We start from the raw sequence: 21445 nt of genomic DNA on the forward strand, positions 1-21445 counted from the left end.
CAAAGTGCAATTTCAGCCAATTGCTATAAATCATTTTTTTCAAAGTGCAACTCCAGCCAATTGCTATAAAGACTTTTTTTCAAAGTGCAATTCCAGCCAATTGCTATACATCATTTTTTTCAAAGTGCAACTCCAGCCAATTGCTATAAAGAATTTTTTGAAAGTGCAATTTCAGCCAATTGCTATAAATCATTTTTTTCAAAGTGCAACTCCAGCCAATTGCTATAAAGAATTTTTTGAAAGTGCAATTTCAGCCAATTGCTATAAATAATTTTTTTCAAAGTGCAATTGCAGCCAATTGCTATACATCATTTTTTCAAAGTGCAATTCCAGCCAATTGCTATAAATCATTTTTTTCAAAGTGCAACTCCAGCCAATTGCTATGAATCATTTTTTCAAAGTGCAACTCCAACCAATTGCTATAAATAATTTTTTCAAAGTGCAATTTCAGCCAATTGCTATACATAATTTTTTCAAAGTGCAATTCCAGCCAAAGTGCAATTCCAACCAATTGCTATAAATCATTTTTTCAAAGTGCAATTCCAACCAATTGCTATAAATCATTTTTTCAAAGTGCAACTCCAGCCAATTGCTATAAATATTTTTTCAGAGTGCAATTCCAGCCAATTGCTATAAATACTTTTTTCAAAGTGCAATTCTAGGTAATTACTTTATAGAATTTGCAGCTGTGTCACCCGACACGAAACACCCCTTTTCCTTTTATTTGGGTTCTGGGTGGACAGCTTAGGCCTGGTGTGGAGTGAACCATGGACATGCCTGTCTATGCTTTATTAAGGACATGGACAGCTTGGACAGCTGCTAGACAGCAAAAACACACATCTTGTATTGTGTCTGCTAGTTACTGGGGTGCAAACCATTTATACTGCAATAATTAATAAAAGTCAACTGTAGCCAACAGGGAAAGGGTTAGAACCTTTGTCGGGTTTTCATACCTTTGAGGGAGCCATTGTGGCCTCTACTAGCCGTGCTATCCAACCAGGGGCGGACTGACAACTCATGGGGCCCCCAGGCAATAGGGGATCATGGGGCCCCTGTGTCCTTGCCCACACTCAAAGAACACCCAAAAAAGCCTATAAAAGGTACCAAGGGCATTTCATGGGGCCCCCTACTGGCCCCGGGCCCTCGAGCAGTGCCCGAGTGCTCGAATGGTCAGTCCGCCCCTGTATCCAACTGTAATACTCAAGATTTAACAGCTCGCATCCAGGACCTTTCTAAGTATTTTATTCCTGCTTTTGCCTCCCATGGGGAGACTTTTCTTCACTTCCTGTCTGGACCACAGGACAGGAAGTGAGGGGAAACCTATGAACTGGGGACCCAGACAGAAAACTCCTACTATCATCTCATTCTTTCCCAGGTAGCTACTTAAAGGCAGCTAATGTTTTTAAAAACTTTATACAGCATACAGCACTACTCAAAAATTATTACATCAAAAAGATCTAATAGTTTATATGGTGCAAGTAATTATACAGTGCAAACCAATAGACATGTATATTCAATACATAACATAAATCAATCAAATTAATAATACATTAATATTTTATATTTTATTTTATTTATAATAATTAATATTTTTTTTTTAGTATCATCATCATTGTATATCAATATAATTATTAATATTATTATTATTATTATTATTAAAACCATCATCACTATTATTATTATTATTATTATTAAAACCATCATCACTATTAATATTATTATTATTATTATTATTATTATTATCATCATTGTATATCAATATCAATATTATTATTATTATTTTTATTATTATTATCATCATCATTGTATATTAATATCAACATTATTATTATTAATAATAATAATAATGATGTCATCAATATTATTATTATTATCATTATTATTATTATCTCTTAGATTGTAAGCTCCAAGGATCAGGGCCCTCCTAACTCTCTTGTATTGAACTGTATTGTCTCCCATTATATTGTAAAGCGCTGAGCAAACTGTTGGCGCCATATAAATCCTGTATAATAATAATAATTATTATTATTAGTAGTAGTAGTAGTATTATTAATAATAATATTATCACCATCATCTTCAATATTATTATTATTATTGTTATTATTCTTCTTATCATCATCATCAATATTACTATTATTTTTATTATCATCATCATTATATATATTTTGGATTTTTTATTCATTATATATTTATGTATTTTTCTTTGTATTTTTTTTTGGATTGATTGTCAGTTTGTTTATTATACATATTTATACATATGAACTATTAGGTTTTTTTTTATTTATTTATTTATTTTATGGGTAGAACATTACGTCCTGCATAATACCTTTTTGCAATATATATTATTGATATTTATACAGCAGTTTGATTTAAAGGGTGGTTCAAGGACAAGCAGAGACTTTTTTTGTATTTTTTTTTTTTTTTGCAAAGCCTAGCTTGGGACAGTACGGAAGCTACCGCAGCAGGAGGTGCATGAAATGTACCGCCATTTTTTTTTTCTATCACAGAAAAGAGTTCTCACACTTTTCTCGGAATGTTTGCCTTTAGCGTTCCAAGTACCATTGAGAATTTTGGTAGCTTGATCATCTCAATGTGCTTTTTTCATGATTTACATAACTTGCCCAAAAAGTGGTGCAGCAATATAGCCAATTCCTAACTAAGAAAGTTGTTAGTTGATTGTAGGGAGGGCTCTATAAATACCTGAAATAAATAAATATCCATCCTGAAATATATAACACAGCTGTCTCCAGTAGCCGAAAGGAGGCTTCAGGGCTTCATTCACTTACGGATTTGCTTGACTTCGTCTAGATGTCGGCCATCGAGACCATGACGGAAAAGCTGGAAAGTTTTGCCAACATGAAGGCCGACACCGGAAGCTCCTTACAGCCCCTCCCGCACCATCCTTTCAACTTTCGCTCCCCGCCCCCAACGCTGTCAGATTCAATCTTACGGAAAGGAAAAGAACGTTATACCTGCAGGTAATTTCAAAAACTGTTAGGTGGCCAGTGGGCTGAACCAACGGCCATTATTGACCGACAAGTCTGTGGATGTAGAAATCCCATGTCAGTTAGGGTACGGGTAATTTGAGGGACCCCACCTATATTTCCAGTGTGGGTATCTGGTAGGGAATTCGGGCTGTGGGTTTGAACTTGGGTTTGGGTTGGGTTGGCTTGTGAAAAATAGACACGCACGGGTCTATAGTTCGTACTTTAGGGGTCAGGACAGTGACCACATTAAGGAAAAGTATCATGCTTAGAACATGGTGTCACACTCTTAAGGTTGAAGGGGGTGTAGAGCAAAAAAATACATCCGATAGATGATTCGGGCTGTGGGTTTGAACTTGGGAAAGGAAAAGAACGTTATACCTGCAGGTAATTTCAAAAACTGTTAGGTGGCTAATGGGCTGAACCAACGGCCATTATTGACCAACAAGTCTGTGGATGTAGAAATCCCATGTGAGTTAGGGTATGGGTATTTTGTGGGACCCCACCTATATTTCCAGTGTGGGTTTGAGGGAATTCGGGCTGTGGGTTTGAACTTGGGTTTGGGTTGGGTTGACTTTTGAAAAATAGACACACACGGATCTACAGTACGTACTTTAGGGGTCAGGACAGTGGCCACATTAAGGAAAAGTATAATGCTTAGAACATGGTGTCACACTTTTAAGGTTGAAGGGGGTGTAGAGCAAAAAAATACATCTGATAGGGAATTCGGGCTGTGGGTTTGAATTTGGGTTTGGTTTGGATTGGTTTGAACTTGGGAAAGGAAAAGAACGTTATACCTACCTAATTTCAAAAACTGTTAGGTGGCCAATGGGCTGAACCAACGGCCATTATTGACCGACAAGTCTGTGGATTTAGAAATCCCATGTCAGTTAGGGTATGTGTATTTTGCGGGACCCCACCTATATTTCCAGTGTGGCTATCTGGTAGGGAATTCGGGCTGTGGGTTTGAATTTGGGTTTGGGTTGGTTTTTGAAAAATAGACACGCACGGGTCTATAGTTCATACTTTAGGGGTCAGGACAGTGACCACATTAAGGAAATGTATCATGCTTAGAACATGGTGTCACACTCTTGAGGTTGAAGGGGGTGTAGAGCAAAAAAATACAATAACAGAACTGGGGATCTGCTATCTTGAAAAAATGGGCAATGGTCTTTATAACTGCTTCAACTGGTGTTCTTCCATAATCTGAAATGCGCTTGTCTTTAGGTACTGCGGTAAAATCTTTCCACGATCAGCGAATCTGACAAGACATCTCAGGACCCACACAGGGGAACAACCCTACAGGTAGAGAGAACCAAGGAGTGCAATGCTTCTCAAATTCATTTTGTTAAGGACAGTTGGAGTTTGCATGTAGCCCCTGTTTCAAACCGTCTCGTTGAAAGGTCTGCTAAAGACTGTTGGGTTATTGATGGTGCCCTCTAAACAGGTCTTCTGAGGCTCCTTGTCTTTTCAAACTCAAACAATATGCAGTACCTGGTGGTGGGTCTTGCTTAGGATTAAGCACGTACTTTTTGGTGGAGGAATTGCTTTGACGAGGTCAACCATCAACATGACATCTGTCCTTTTTCTAATGGGGAATTAGAAAATGAAAGATCTGGTTGGTTTCTGAATTTCTGTTGGTTAGCAGTCCATTTTTCTAGATTTTTTGAGAACATGGACTGCTAGCCAGCAAAGTCACACTGTCCTACCAATTACCTGCAGGATATTGTGATTTTGGTGAAAGAATGTGCCTTTGATGGAGGAATTGCTTTGCCCAGATTGACCATCCAGATGACAGCTGTCCTTTTTCTAATGGGGGGTTGTAAAATGAAAGAAAACTTCTGGTTGGTTTCTGGATTTCCGATGTTTAGAGGTCCAGTCTTCCTGAATTTTTGATGGACATCTGCTAGCTAGCAAAATTACATTGTCCTGCCTGATACTGGCAAGATATCGCAATTTTGGTGGAAGAATGTACTTTTAACGGAGGAATCACTTAATCCAGATTGACCATTCAGACGATTGCTGTCCATTTTCTAAAGGGGGGGGGGGTTGTAGAGAATGAAAGATCTGTTTGGATTCTAGATTTCTTTTGTTTGGAGGTCCACTCTTCCCGAATGTTTGAAAACATGGACAGCTGCTATGCACCAAAATCACATTGTCCTACCAGCTACTGCCAAGAGATTGTGATTTTGGTGGAAGAATGTACTTTTGATGGTGGACTTGCTGTCCATTTTCTAATGGGGGGTTTAGAAAATGAAAGATCCGTTTGGTTTTTGGATTTCTGTTGTTTAGAGGTCCATGGAAACATGGAGAACATGGAAAGCTACTAGCCAGCAAAACCACATTGTCCTACCAGTTGCAGGCAGGATATTGTGATTTTGGTGGAAGAAGGTTCTTTTGGTGAAGGAACTCCTGTGCCTAGATCAACCATCCAGATAACAGCTGTTCTTTTTCTCTCATGGGGAGTTAGAAAATGAAAGATCTGGTCGGTTTTTAGATTTATGTTGTTTCGAGGTCCTTGGCAGGAGAGGTCGGAGACTAGACCAGTCACCCTGCACAAGGAGAGAGAGAGCAGCAGTGAGCAGTCTTTATTACAGGAAGCTCCACCCACTACAGAAAACTACAGGAGGGGGTGGAGACAAGACCAGCCCCCCTGCACAAGGAGAGGGAGCAGCAGTGAGAGGTCTTTATTACAGGAAGCTCCACCCACTACAGAAAACTACAGGAGGGGGCGGAGACAAGACCAGTCACCCTGCACAATGAGAGAGAGTAGCAGTGAGCGGTCTTTATTACAAGAAGCTCCACCCACTAAAGAAAACTACAGGAGGGGGTGGAGACAAGACCAGCCTCCCTGCATAAGGAGTGAGAGCAGCAGTGAGCAGTCTTTATTACAGGAATCTCCACCCACTACAGAAAACTACAGGAGGGGGTGGAGACAAAACCAGTCCCCCTGTACAAGGAGAGAGAGCAGCAGTGAGCAGGGGCGGACTGACCATTCAAGCACTAGGCCCCATGAGATGCCCCTGGTACCTTTCATTGGCTTTTTCACAGGCATTTTTGGGTGTGGGTGAGGACACAGGGGCCCCATGATCCCCTATTGCCCGGGGGCCCCATGAGTTGTCAGTCCGCCCCTGGCAGTGAGTGGTCTTTATTACAAGAAGCTCCACGCACTACAGAAAACTACAGGAAGGGGCGGAGACAAAACCAGTTATCCTGCATAAGGAGAGAGAGCAGCAGTGAGCAGTCTTTATTACAGGAAGCTCCACCCACTACAGAAAACTAGAGGAAGGGGCGGAGACAAGACCAGTCCCCCTGCACAAGGAGAGAGAGCAGCAGTGAGAGGTCTTTATTACAAGAAGCTCCACCCACTACAGAAAACTACAGGAGGGGGCGGAGACAAGACCAGTCCCCCTGCACAAAGAGAGAGAGCAGCAGTGAGTGGTCTTTATTACAGGAAGTCTCACACTGGATTGCTGCACAGATCTGGAAGGAATACACAAAGCTCACCGAGATTGAAGAGGAATACACATGATGGATGGGTTTAGACCAGGGGTGGGCAAACTTTTTGACTCGAGGGCCGCAATGGGTTCATATATTGGACCCGGGGGCCGGACCAAGAGTAGATGAATGATGTGTATGTGTCATCCATAGTAAGTATAGTAATATTCCCCCATAGTAAGCATAGTAATTCATCCCCCATAGTAATTCATCCCCCATATAGTAATTCATCCCCCATAGTAATTCATCCCCCATAGTAATTCATCCCCCATATAGTAATTCATCCCCCATATAGTAATTCATCCCCCATAGTAATTCATCCCCCATATAGTAATTCATCCCCCATAGTAATTCATCCCCCATATAGTAATTAATCCCCCATATAGTAATTCATCCCCCATATAGTAATTAATCCCCCATATAGTAATTCATCCCCCATAGTAATTCATCCCCCATATAGTAATTCATCCCCCATATAGTAATTCATCCCTCATAGTAATTAATCCCCCATAGTAATTCATCCCCCATAGTAATTCATCCCCCATAGTAATTCATCCCCCATATAGTAATTCATCCCTCCTATAGTAATTCATCCCCCATATTAAGTCCCCAAGTCCCCCATATAGTAATTAATCCCTCATATAGTAATTCATCCCCCATATAGTAATTCATCCCCCATAGTAATTAATCCCCCATATTAAGTCCCCAAGTCCCCCCTGTGTCAATTCACTTACCTTTGCTCCGCGCGTTCCACTCGCCGTGTTCCCGCGCCGTTCCGGTGTAGCATGAAAATCTGTCTCCTATGAGGATCTGTCCCCCTCGACGTATCTGCGCATGTGCCAGTTTCAGGCATTAGCAGCCGATCGGCGATCTCCGACACATGCGCAGATACGTCGAGGGGGACAGATCCTCATAGGAGACAGATTTTCATGCTACACCGGTCTTCAGGGCGGACTGTGAGAGGAGCCTAGCGGGAGCCTAGCTCCGCGGGCCGGATTAAAAGGTCCGCCGGGCCGTATACGGCCCGCGGGCCGTAGTTTGCCCATTGCTGGTTTAGACAATCATTTCTTATCTCGGAGTTCAGCTTTAATAACTTGGAACAGTTATTAGGTGACACTTAATACTTGAAACTTATTAGGTGACACCTCCACACCTTGAGCTGTCCTGACTTTAGGTAGCAAAAATAAAATTTCAAGGCCAGACAGCATTCATTTGTCGGCAGCATGGATTTTAAGCCGTATGGCAAAAGCCGGCCCGTCAGTTTCTTAAAGCCCCCCGTATGTGATTCCCACCGGTAATGCAAACAAAGCTCGGCGCGGCTCCGAGCGGAGTGAATGATTTGAATAAACTGACGGGAATTAATCATTATCCATGTAGTTTATGTGGCGGAGCAAGTGTGAACTTTGTGTGGGGTACAGAGGACCCCAGCCGCCCCCCCCCCCTTCTTTAAAGAAAATATCATATTTTTTGGCCGCGTTACCTGCCAAGAATGTTCCACTTTGTTGTGCTGCTGCCTTTCGTTCTATTTATGTTCCAGTCTGGAGATTATTTTTACTTTATTTTATGACAAAAATAAGCCATCTTTTTTCATCGCCCCAGGAACGCGGGGGTGCAGATGTGGCGCTCACCTCTCTGCAGGGGGGCCAGTATCAGCCTGCCAGGTCACGTGGTGCAATGGAGAAAGGGAGGATCCAAATGTGGAGGAAAAAAAGAGATCCAATATTTATTTTGGGGAATTTATTGAAGCATTGAGCTATTGAGAATTCTGTTCATTCAACAATGAAATGCCCCAAAAAATGGCAACAATATGCCATCTTTTTTCATCGCCCCAGGAACACGAGGGCACAGATGTGAAGCTCACCTCTCTGCGGGGGGGCCAGTAACGGCCTGCCAGGTCACGTGGTGCAATGGAGAAAGGGAGTAGGGGGGCTTTGAACCAAATGTGGAAGAAAAAAAGGTCCAACATTTCTTTTAGGGAATTCTTTGAAACATTGAGCTATTGAGAATTCTGTTCATTCAACATTGAAATGCCCCAAAAAAATGGCAAAAATATGCCACTTTTTTTTCATCGCCCCAGGAACGCGAGGGCGCAGATGTGGAGCTCACCTCTCTGCAGGGGGGCCAGTGTCAGCCTGCCAGGTCATGTGGTGCAATGGAGAAAGGGAGGAGGGGCTCGGATCCAAATGTGGAAGAAAAAAAGAAGTCCAACATTTATTTTGGGTAATTTATTGAGCTATTGAGAATTCTGTTCATTCAACATTGAAATGTCCCAAAACAAAATGACAAAAATGTCATTTTTTTCATCGCCCCAGGAGCGCGAGGGCGCAGATGTGGAGCTTACTTCTCTGCGGGGGGGCCAGTATCGACCTGCCAGGTCACGTGGTGCAATGGAGAAAGGGAGGATCCAAATGTGGTGGAAAAAAAGAGATCCAACATTTATTTTGGGGAATTTATTAAAGTACTGAGCTATTGAGAGTTCTGCCTATTAAACAATGAAATGCCCCAAAAAAATAGCAAAAATATGCCATCCTTTTTCATCGCCCCGGGAACGCGAGGGCGCAGATGTGGAGCTCACCTCTCTGCGGGGGGCCAGTATCGGCCTGCCAAGTCACGTGGTGAAATGGAGAAAGGGAGGAGGGGGGGCTCTCACCCAAATGTGGAGGAAAAAAAGAAGTCCAACATTTATTTTGGGGAATTTATTGAAACATTGAGCTATTGAGAGTTCTGCTTATTCAACAATGAAATGCCCCCAAAAAATGGCAAAAGTATGCCATCTTTTTTCATCGCCCCGGGAACGCGAGGGCGCAGATGTGGAGCTCACCTCTCTAAGGGGGGCCAGTATTGGCCTGACTGGTCACATGGTGCAATGGATAAAGGGAGGAGGGGCTCTGATCCAAATGTGAAGGAAAAAAAAAAAGTCCAACATTTATTTTGGGGAATTGTTTGAAGCATTGAGCTATTGAGAATTCTTTCTGTTCAACATTGAAATGCCCCCCCCCCCCAAAAAAAAATGGCAAAAATATGACATCCTCAAGTCCCCATTACTGGGAATTTTTCCACTTTTCCACTTGCTGTGCCATTCATTGTTCATGCGCCCCAAATGTGGCAAGAGGACGCACATTTTTCCACATGCAACAGACGCAGCAAAATGTTCAGTTAAAAATGCACGAAACAGGCAAAAAGCTATATGAGCTTGTTTTATGTGTTTGTTTTGCGTAGTTCACCCCATTGAAAGGAATAAACTGCTGCATGTGAGCCACACAAAAATGTGCATAAACACGCCGCTATTTTGCGTGCATTCTCAATATGTCTGGTTGTGAAGGCAGACTAAAAGGGGAACTCCAGCCAAAGGTTAACCAGAAGCACACTAGGACATAACTCTACTAACCTGAACACCCAAAGAGCAAATAGACAATTGCTCCACTGAAACAAGGAATGTACATTGTTATCTGTTATATCATGATAAAGTGCATAATAAATTTAATATTTCCATTTTTCAGTGTGCGACCATCATACAAAGAGGTGTATTTACAAATCTGTATAGATATTTGATGAACGTTATTCATTCATGAACCAAATGAGGAAAATATCACATTATGGCCATCAAAGGGAACTAATGAACATAGTAAATCAGTATTGACACTCACCGGCCTCCTTATTAGGTCCTCCTGTTCAATTACTTGGTAACACAAATTGCTAATCAGCCAATCGCAGGACAGTGGTGAAGTTCAATCCAAGCATCAGTATGGAGCAGAAAGGGGATTTAAGTGACTATGAATGTGGCATGGTTGTTGGTGCCAGACGGGCTGGTCTGAGTATTTCTCAACCATCTCTAGTGTTTATAGATAATGGTCCGAAAAAGAGAAATATCCAATAAGCAGCAGTTGTGATATCACGTACCTGGTGATGGAGGCCAATGGAGAGAGGGCTTCCCTTTCAGCTAAGTTTCGGACTCCCCTGAGAGTGGGACAGCGGGAGTCAGGCCCAAAGTTGCACAGGTAGCCTGTAGGAGTGCTGGTTGGTGTTCCACCCAGGAGCACAGCTGGTGCACGGAGATAGGTCTGCAGACAGGAGGCGCCTGTGCGTGGTATGCAAGCCCTTCCAGGATTTGGATGTTTACTGGGTAGTCGGTTCAAGCCAAGGTCAGGTACCAGGTGGGAATCAGAGCAGATGTTGTCAGACGGGAAAGCCAAAGTCATTCACAGAGGAGTGAGAGAGAGAGAGAGAGAGTATCTGTAAGCCAAGCGGAGGTCAGATCAGGGGTAAATCAGAGTAGACAGGTCCAGGAGCAAACTGAGTCAGTAACAGGAAATCACAAGTCAGAATCACAGGAAACAGGAACCAGGAACAGGGCATGGGGAGCTAGAGATCATCCAACAACCAGAGGAAGTTTTGAGCCTCCTTATAAAGGCTGCCTGGCACCAGACTGAGGCTGATGTGTCCTTCTGCGGCCATGCAGAGTACTGGCAGAAATGCCAGATCTTCCAGAACTCCTGCCGTGGACAGGAACCTGACATGTGTGGACAAAAATGCCTTACTGATGTCAGAGGAGAATGGTTTGAGATGATAGAAAGGCAACAGTAACTTGTGTCAATATGGACCAAAATCTCTGAGGAATTTTCCAATACCTTGTTGAATCTATGCCATGAAGAATGAAAACAGTTCTGAAGGCAAAAGGGGGTCCAACCCAATACTAGCAAGGTGGACCTAATAAAGTGTCCTGTGAGTGCAAGTTGCCATACATAAAGTCTGAGGGGTTATTGTTAGAAGAGGTGGACCTTCTAGCACCAGATGCTGGACTAATGTAGGACTTAATATCACCTGACCCAAAATCTGTAAACCTCAACATACTTTCCTACCTTCTTTACGCAACATTTCTCAAAATGTGCACAGAATGGCTGGCCAAAGAATAATGTTTTGCTACAACCAAGTTGTTGGAGGTATTGTTGGGAGTAACTGTTTAATTTTCAGAAACAGCATCAACCCATTCTGTTACTCTTTGGCATCTTCTCAAAGTAATTTTTCTTCTTCGTGTTTGCAGATGTAAATATTGTGATCGGTCTTTTAGCATCTCCTCCAATCTTCAAAGGCATGTACGGAACATACACAACAAAGAGAAACCGTTCAAATGCCACCTGTGTAATAGATGTTTCGGCCAGCAGACCAACCTGGATCGACACCTTAAGAAGCATGAACATGAAAATGTTCCAGGTACATCAGACAAAAATCAGACAAATCTGCGTAATGTACAGTGCCGTATTTGGTTGAAGATGTTGGGATTCCGAGATTGGCAGAATTGTAGGCTCTTCCTAGAAGAGCTGCGGGTTTGGTGATATCAGGAGAGGGTTGCAATGTCAATAGCAGCCTTTCACAACTCTTTTACCCCAGGGAACCCTTGAAAAATTGTTAGGTCTCTGGAAACCCCTGCTAAAAGTAATCAACAAGTAATTGTGGGAAAAATGCCCTTTTAATTGGTGGCTATTTAAAAGAATGATCCTCCTCACACTGGTAGTCAATCGAGACAATGCCTCTTTCATTGGTGGCTTGTTGGAGAATTCTCCCCTCAACTTTGTGGTCAGTGGAGGCAATGCCTCTTTTCATTGTGGGCTAGTTGGAGAATTCCCCTCTCACATTGGTAGTCAGTTGAGATAATGTCCCTTTAATCGGTGGCTAGTTGAAAGAATGCCCCCCTTACATTGGTCATCAGTAGAGAAAATGCCTCTTTCATTGGTGGCTAGTTGAAAGAATGCCCCCCTTACATTGGTGGTCAGTGGGAATAATGCCCCTCTCATTTGTGGCTAGTTGGAGAATGCCCCACTCACATTGGTAGTCATTGGAGAGAATGCCTCTTTCATTGGTGGCTAGTTGGAAGAATTGCCCCTTCTACAGCAGTGGTCAGAATGTCACCATTACAGGTAGCTCATCATTGGGTTCCTGCAGATAGCTCTGCCAAGTGGTGTTGACCCGGGAACTAAACAGGCACCATCAGATGGGAGGTCCGTTCACAACTCCAGAAACCACTAGTAACCTCCGGCGGAAACCTAAGGTTCCATGGAATCCTGGTTGAAAATGGCTGGTCTACAGGATACCTGGCACTCCTGCCCATAGATACCTTAGAGTTGACCACAGAATAGGATATGGATTTCAATCATAGTCTGTTTGTTATGTCACATGACAGTTGACATCAGAGAAAATTGGAAGTTCTACCAGGGGGAAAAGCCTATGTAAAAGTACTCCTGTACAGGATCTGCATTGGAATGCATGGTAGTTGGTCTATTTTCTGAAGTCAGATATCGATCTAACACTTTCCATTAGCTTATGTGACTTGGGGTCGTAGATTGGGGAATGGAGGTCAATGTGGCATCACTGAAGCTGTAATTTGGCAGCTTGAACAAAATGAGACAAAATTTAGACGAGGAATGTGCCGATTGATGCAGTCCCTAAATTTGAAAGTAACAATAAATGAAGAACTTAAGATGTTCCACAACAGCTCATGAAGTCAAAACCAAAAATGAATGTACAAAAAATTAATGCATGTACAAAAAAATGGCGCCAACAGTTTACGCAGCACTTTACAATATAAAGGGGGACAGTAAAATTACAATACAGTTTAATACAGAAGAAATAGGAGGGCACTGCTCATGGAGCTTACAATCTGAAGGGAGGGGGAGGTGGTACAAAAGGTAAGAGTTTCAGGGGATGATCTGACGGAGGTGGTTCAAGTGCAGTTCTTAGTTGGAAGTGGGGTAGGCTTTCCTGAATAAGCGAGAGGATCAATAAGTGAAAGCTGACCAGACATACTGGGGCAGGGAGTTCCAGAAGATTGGAGAGATTCTGGAGACGTCCTGGAGGCAAGCGTGGGAGGAGGTGAAAAGGGAGCTAGAGAGCAGGGGGTCTTGGGAGGAGCGAAAAGGACGATTTGGGCGATATCTGCAGATGAGGCTGGTGATGTAGCTTTGGGGAAATGTTGTGGATGGCCTTGTATGTTGTGGTTAGTATTTTTAATTTTACACAATGGGGTAGGGGAAGCCATTGAAGAGATTGACAGAGAGGGGCAACAGTCACGGATCGATTAGTAAGGCGTATTTGTCTAGCAGCAGCATTCGTAAAAGACTGAAGAGGAGAGCCTGTGTAGAGGCAGGCCAGAATTGATGAGCAGATAACCAAACACAAAAAAAAAAAAAAAAAAAAACAATTATAATTGAAAAAATCTACTATGCTTCAAAAAAAATAATTAAATAATGAATTAATAATTGGACTACTCAAAAGTTCCTCTCCAAGTAGAGCTCCAGAGAATACCGATATAGGATTACAATAAGGCAATATAATGATCCTGCTGGAATATAGTTATAGAGAAGGGGCGGACTGACCATTTGGAAACTCGGGCGATGCCCGAGGGCCTGGGGTCAGTAGGGGCCCCATGAGATGCCCCTGGTACCTTTTTCATAGGCTTTTTTGAGTTTGGGCAAGGACACAGGGTCCCCATGATCCCCTATTGCCCGGGGGCCCCATGAGTTATCAGTCCACCCCTGTTATAGAGCTTCTAAATTTGTTCTTAGTCAAGAAGAGGGCCACTTAAACAAGTGTGTACAGCTGCCACCTTCTGTGAGTCATTCTCAGCTTCTATAACAAGGCTCCCAGCCTTAAAGGTCTCTGAAAACCTCCAATCTTGAATGAACATAAGAAAAGGGTGGAGCCAGCATAGATCAGCTAAAACATGCAGTCCTGTATTGATAATGGTGTCAAAAAGCCATAAAAACCATTGAGTTTTGGCCCTCAGGCCTTAATCATGGCACTAGTGTAGATCAGCTAAAACATGCAGTCCTTTATTTAGAACAGTAATAAAAAGCAGTAGAGTCCAACATAATTTCAGACCACAGGCCTTAATCATGGCTTAATCAGCCTCAGGAACAAAAGACATTGGATTTGTATGGGTTTTTGTCACCATTATCAATAAAGGACCGCGTGTTTTATCTGATCTACACTAGTGCCAGCCTTGACTTATGTTCAACAGGGGCACTTAACCAATTGTAATGATACTGTTTGGGAGTATGGTAACTAAAAAATATGGAGGTACGGGTCTGGATCTCTGAAGAATTGTTTAAAAATGTAACAAAATCTTTGTATTTTTGAACTTGAACTCAAACGGGGGAAATCAACTTGAGGTGTTCGACGATATATAAGGGGAACCCAATTCCATATTTTGGTGTCACAAAAATATCAACAAATCTCCCAAGCTGTGGCTAGCTTGCATATTTCCAATTTTTTCAGCTTTTGTATAATAATAAAATTTAAAAAAGACTAAATCCTTATGACTTTCTTTCAGCTTTCTTGTTCTTTGTAAAACCAACCAGGTCATAACTTGTACCTAATAGGACTGTTGATGATGGTGATTTTGACAGTCTGATGAAAGGAGTACTGGAACCTATTGGGCAACCCATTGGGGGTCTCATATCGTAAACAAGTTGGGCTAGAGGAATGAGTTTCTCAAGAGGGAAAGAAATGTTTTTCTCGAGTTTTTTTTTCAGCTGAGCATGTATGTAATGACTCTTTTTTAAAAAAAAAAAAAAAAAAGAATAAATCCTTATGACTTTCTTTCAACTTTTTTGCTCTTTGTAAAACCAACCAGGTCATAACTTGTACCTAATAGGACTGTTGATGATTTTGACAGTCTGATGAAAGGGGTACTGGAACCTATTGGGCAACCCATTGGGGGTCTCATATCATAAAAAAAGTTGGGTTAGAGTAATTAGTTTCTCAAGAGGGAAAGAGATGTTTTTCTTGAGTTTTCTTTCAGCTGAGCATGTATGTAATGACTCTTTTTTTTAAAAAAAAAAAGACTAAATCCTTATGACTTTCTTTCAGCTTTTTTGTTCTTTGTAAAATCAACCAGGTCATAACTTGTACCTAATAGGACTGTTGATGATGATGATTTTGACAGTCTGATGAAAGGGGTACTGAAACCTATTGGGCAACCCATTGGGGGATCTCATATCATAAAAAAGTTGGGTTAGAGGAATTAGTTTCTCAAGAGGGAAAGAGATGTTTTTCTCAAGTTTTTTTTTCAGCTGAGCATGTATGGTAACGACTCTTTTTAAAAAAAAAAAAAAAGACTAAATCCTTATGACTTTCTTTCAGCTTTTTTGTTCTTTGTAAAACCAACCAGGTCATAACTTGTACCTAATAGGACTGTTGATGATGGTGATTTTGACAGTCTGATGAAAGGGGTACTGGAACCTATTGGGCAACCCATTGGGGCTCTCTTATCGTAAAAAAAAGTTGGGATAGAGGAATTAGTTTCTCAAGAGGGAAAGAGATGTTTTTCTCAAGTTTTTTTTTCAGCTGAGCATGTATGTAATGACTCTTTTTTTAAAAAAAGACTAAATCCTTATGACTTTCTTTCAACTTTTTTGCTCTTTGTAAAACCTACCAGGTCATAACTTGTACCTAATAGAACTGTTGATGATGATGATTTCAACAGTCTGATGAAAGGGGTACTGGAACCTATTGGGCAACCCATTGGGGGGTCTCATATCGTAAAAAAGTTAGGCTAGAGGAATGAGTTTTTCAAGAGGGAGGAGGAAAGAAATGTTTTTCTCGAGTTTTTTTTCAGCTGAGCATGTATGTAATGACTCTTTTTTTAAAAAAAGACTAAATCCTTATGACTTTCTTTCAGCTTTTTTGTTCTTTGTAAAACCAACCAGTTCATAACTTGTACCTAATAGGACTGTTGATGATGATGATTTTGACAGTCTGATGAAAGGGGTACTGGAACCTATTGGGCAACCCATTGGGGGTCTCATATCATAAAAACGTTGGGTTAGAGGAATGAGTTTCTCAAGAGGGAAAGAGATATTTTTCTCGAGTTTTTTTTTCAGCTGAGCATGTATGTAATGACTCTTTTTTTTAAAAAAAAAAAAAAAGAATAAATCCTTATGACTTTCTTTCAACTTTTTTGCTCTTTGTAAAACCAACCAGGTCATAACGTGTACCTAATAGGACTGTTGATGATGATGATTTCGACAGTCTGATGAAAGGGGTACTGGAACCTATTGGGCAACCCATTGGGGGTCTCATATCGTAAAAAAAAGTTGGGCTAGAGGAATGAGTTTCTCAAGAGGGAAAGAGATGTTTTTCTCGAGTTTTTTTTCAGCTGAGCATGTATGTAATGACTCTTTTTTAAAAAAAAAAAACCCAAAATGAGTGTAGAGTGGACAGGATGTGAGGCTTAATGACTTGTGACTGTTCTAAACTTTTCCTAAATTTTATTCCCGTCTAGTGAGTCAGCACTCGGGAGTTATGGGAAACCACCACGGAAACAGCGCCTCCTCCCCCAATTCGGAATCTGAAAACCATGCACTTCTAGACGAGAAAGAAGATTCCTATTTCTCGGAAATTCGAAACTTTATTGCAAATAACGATTTAAACCAAGCTTCGAGTCTAGCAGAAAAAAGGTAAAAAAAAAAAAAAAAAAATGACTTATAAAAGTTTTTTTTGTATTTGTTCCTCTTGTAAAAGTCACATCTGTTACGAGATACCGCCTTGGTGCGCGGTATTAACCTCATTTCCTCAGTGATCCTCAGATATTTTGGCACGGCAAAACCGTGAATAAATAATGAGACGCTATGAGAAAGTTGTATTATGTCACTGTATCTCGTTCGGGATGGGAGGGGGGGGGGGCGATTGTGCTAAATCAGGCAATGTGTGCTCAGATAGGAAATATGATGTGCACCGATGATGAGTTCAATGAAAGCGGGCCCCTGCTGCTCCGAGCCAGCTGTGTCGCGGTAGGTTGCCAGTATTTTGCCGACGTTTCTTAGGTCGGAGCTTGGTAGACGGACCACCAGGTGCAAACCATAAATCAAATATTGGGACTTCGCTTATAGAAAGGAGAGTCGTGTTATTGATGTTCCGATGTTCTCAATTAAAAAAGGCGTTTCCCACCTTCGAATAACTTGAATCTACTGGCACGGACCCTCCTGACTGCCGAGGACCCATAGGGCAATGATAACAGCGAAAATATGCCTATAAACCACGGCAATAGGATAAGTCATAACATTACTCACGTTATGAGGGGCCGTGCCAAGAAATGACACGAGACGGGTCCTAGTGGATAGAGCAAGGCCATAGCTTTATTTTAGGACTGGTAACAAAGCCAGAAATAACACATTAACCGATAAAAAAAAAAAAATGTGTAGGAGTGAAGCATATCTAAACCCAAGAACAAAAAATGGAATCTGTTGCAGCTTACCAGTCCTTAGATGTGGTGGCTGCATTTGTTTTCTTTTTTAGGCATTTTTTTTCTTTTACTTTCACCTGCCGGTAGCGCACTGCCTTTCTTGGCGTGACAACGCTCACTGTGCTGTATGTAGAGAGGAGAGGCATTGCCACCGTAGCCCATGACTACAGAACAAATCCCCCCTTGCTTCTTTTCCAGGACGGAGGAAGAGGTGTTCGTTAGTCCACACAGAGAGCTGGGGACAATGTAACTGAGAAGTCATCAGAGGGAGAGACAATGTAAATAGGATAGATGTTCCACTCCGATTCAGGATGCCCTGACTGGACCATCTTAATTCATGGTCACATGGGGACCCCATAATAATTGTGCAGTACATTATACTTGCCAACTGTCCCAGGATGGCCGGGTTCCAGGCAGTGACCTGGAACCTGTACTGTGCACTCCTGATCCCAATATTGTGCCCTCCTGATCCCCCCTGTACTGTGCTCTCCTGATCCCAATATTGTGCCCTCCTGATCCCCCTGTACTGTGCTCTCCTGATCCCAGTACTGTGCCCTCCTGATCCCCCTGTACTGTGCCCTCCTGACTCCCCCTGTACTGTGCCCTCCTGATCCCCCTGTACTGTGCCCTCCTGATCCCCCTGTACTGTGCCCTCCTGACTCCCCCTGTACTGTGCCCTCCTGATCCCCCTGTACTGTGCCCTCCTGATCCCCCTTGTACTGTGCACTCCTGATCCCAGTACTGTGCCCTCCTGATCCCCCCTGTACTGTGCCCTCCTGATCCCAGTATTGTGCCCTCCTGACTCCCCCTGTACTGTGCCCTCCTGATCCCAGTACTGTGCCCTCCTGATCCCCCCTGTACTGTGCCCTCCTGATCCCCCCTGTACTGTGCCCTCCTGATCCCAGTACTGTGCCCTCCTGATCCCAGTACTGTGCCCTCCTGATCCCCCTGTACTGTGCCCTCCTGATCCCCCTATACTGTGCCCTCCTGACTCCCCCTGTACTGTGCCCTCCTGATCCCCCTGTACTGTGCCCTCCTGATCCCCCTTGTACTGTGCACTCCTGATCCCAGTACTGTGCCCTCCTGATCCCCCCTGTACTGTGCCTTCCTGATCCCAGTATTGTGCCCTCCTGATCCCCCCTGTACTGTGCCCTCCTGATCCCAGTACTGTGCCCTCCTGATCCCAGTACTGTGCCCTCCTGATCCCAATATTGTGCGCTCCTGATCCCCCCTGTATTGTGCCTTCCTGATCCCAGTATTGTGCCCTCCTGATCCCAGTATTGTGCTATCTTGGTCCCAGTACTGTATCCTCCTGATCCCCCCTTCCCTGTACTATGCCCCTCTGCCTTGAAAGTAGGTGTGTAAATTGGGGGAGCAGGGACTCTAGTGCATTACTTTGCCCAGGGGCCCAGGTACATGGGGACCCCATAATAATTTTGCAGTACATTACTTGCCAACTGTCCCAGGATGGCTGTGTTCCAGGCAGTGACCCAGAACCTGTACTGTGCACTCCTGATCCCAGTATTGTGCCCTCCTTATCCCCCCCTTCCCCATATTGTGCCCCTCTGCCTTGAGAGTAGGTGTGTAAATTGGGGCAGTAGAGACTTCAGTGCATTGCTTTGCCAAGGGCCCATGATGTTATTAAGACTGGGCAGCACAGTGGCTAAATGGTTAGCACTTCTGCCTGGCATGTTGTTTCTAATCCCAACCACGGCACCACCTGCCTGGAGTTTGCATGTTCTCCCTGTGCCTGTGTGAGTTTCCTTTCATACTCCAAAGACATGCTGGTAGGTTAATTGGATATTGTGTAAAATTGGCCCTAGTATGTGTATGTATGAATGTAAGTTAGGACCCTTAGATTGTACACCCCTTGAGGGTTAGGGACTGATGTGAATGTACAATATATATGTAAAGCGCTGCGTAAATTGACGGCGCTATATAAGTACCTGAAATAAATAAGACGGGCCTGTGGTCGCATTACTACCAAAACTGGGAGCCAGTTCCTAAAGTCAACACCCGCTAACACAGTGTAAAGTATATCCATCGCCAAAGGTGGAAATAGGCCGTATAAAAGCCTTAAAAGAGTTTTATTCATCTTCCACCACACAGACTAGTCCATCAGATATGCAAACCTACCTACGCGTTTCACTTGATAAGGAGCCTATTCCAGGTGTATGTACCCTATGAGTAAGCTCCTGGCGAAATGCGTAAAAGGGTTTCAATATTCGACTAAAACTGTTTTGAGGCTTTTATATGATCCTCTTTCCTCCTTTGGAGTTGGATATCACAGACAGAGAGCGCAGGAAGTTTCCAGAAGGTTCAACAGGTATTTGTGAACAGATATAACATACAACAAAACACTCTCCTCCATTCCCTCTTCCTTAATCTTTTGCCCATTGTTACAAGAACCCAGCTGAGGCTCCCATACATTAGAGAGCTGCCTGTAGGAACTATCCACATGGCAACAACCCACCCAACTGGGACCTTCAAAATATCAAAAGATCAAGAACTTTTCAACACTGCCATAGTGTAAGGTTTATATCCTGTCTGTGACCCCATTAAGGGGATTTGCCCTCACTTCCTGTCCCTGTGACAGCCATACAGGAATTGGAGGATATGCTTGTTAACCTTCCTTTAAGCGTTTCACCCCTCCTGGCTTTTACCATCCTTGTAGGCAAGGAACCAACCTTTCTTGATGCGTTTCGCTACTCCTGGCTTTTACCATCCTTGTAGGCAAGGAACCAACCTTTCTTGATGTGTTTCGCTACTCCTGGCTTTTACCATCCTTGTAGGCAAGGAACCAACCTTTCTTGATGCGTTTCGCTACTCCAGGCTTTTACCATCCTTGTAGGCAAGGAACCAACCTTTCTTGATGCGTTTCACCCCTCCTGGCTTATACCATCCTTGTAGGCATGGAACCAACCTTTCTTGATGCGTTTCACCCCTCCTGGCTTATACCATCCTTGTAGGCAAGGAACCAACCTTTCTTGATGCGTTTCACCCCTCCTGGCTTATACCATCCTTGTAGGCAAGAAACCAACCTTTCTTGATGCGTTTCACCCCTCCTGGCTTATACCATCCTTGTAGGCAAGGAACAAACCTTTCTTGATGCGTTTCACCCATCCTGGCTTTTACCATCCTTGTAGGCAAGGAACCAACCTTTCTTGATGCTTTTCGCTACTCCTGGCTTTTACCATCCTTGTAGGCAAGGAACCAACCTTTCTTGATGCGTTTCACTCCTCCTGGCTTTTACCATCCTTGTAAGCAAGGAACCAACCTTTCTTGATGCCTTTCACTACTCCTGGCTTGCTTACAAAGATAGGGCCAGGCAGGAGTGTTGAAACACCTCAAGAAAGCTAGGTTCCCAGGTGGAGACCCCTTTCCATGCAGTCAGTTTTGTTGATAATGAATGCATGTGGCCAAAGGATCTAAGAGCGGAGTACGGCCGGCTGACATTTTTTTTCCACCACATTTAGGGATCGGTAAGCTGCAATATATGAGGTGGTAGCAAAAAGTTTCAAAACTAGTTTTGTAACATGCCAACAGATGGCAGCACAAGGTTGCATACACAGTCACAGGGAGCACCGACCTTCATAAGTCAGTGTGCCAAAAGACATCATCCTGTGTACATCAGGAGCTGTGCAACTGGTGCTATTCTGACCATGTGCGTTACTACGTCTGCTATTTCATCATGGATAGTAAGTTAGAACAGGCAAATGTGAAA

At 43.0% G+C, this 21445-nt stretch overlaps 1 protein-coding gene across 5 annotated transcripts in view; it reads left to right on the top strand.

The window, feature by feature from the left end:
• PRDM16 (PR/SET domain 16) overlaps positions 1-21445 on the top strand; it is a 135138-nt gene that overhangs the window by 79135 nt on the left and 34558 nt on the right. For all 5 annotated transcript variants that reach the window (XM_089656638.1, XM_089656642.1, XM_089656639.1 and 2 more), the window contains 4 exons: positions 2809-2978; positions 4212-4289; positions 11524-11693; positions 16762-16936. In XM_089656638.1, coding sequence (XP_089512764.1) covers positions 2809-2978; positions 4212-4289; positions 11524-11693; positions 16762-16936 — 593 coding nt within the window. The remainder of the gene's footprint in view (positions 1-2808; positions 2979-4211; positions 4290-11523; positions 11694-16761; positions 16937-21445) is intronic.

The sequence above is a fragment of the Staurois parvus genome, unplaced genomic scaffold, assembly GCF_062004578.1.
Source record: "Staurois parvus isolate SC_StPar_1 unplaced genomic scaffold, SC_StPar_1.0 ptg000924l, whole genome shotgun sequence".
Classification (NCBI taxonomy): domain Eukaryota; kingdom Metazoa; phylum Chordata; class Amphibia; order Anura; family Ranidae; genus Staurois; species Staurois parvus.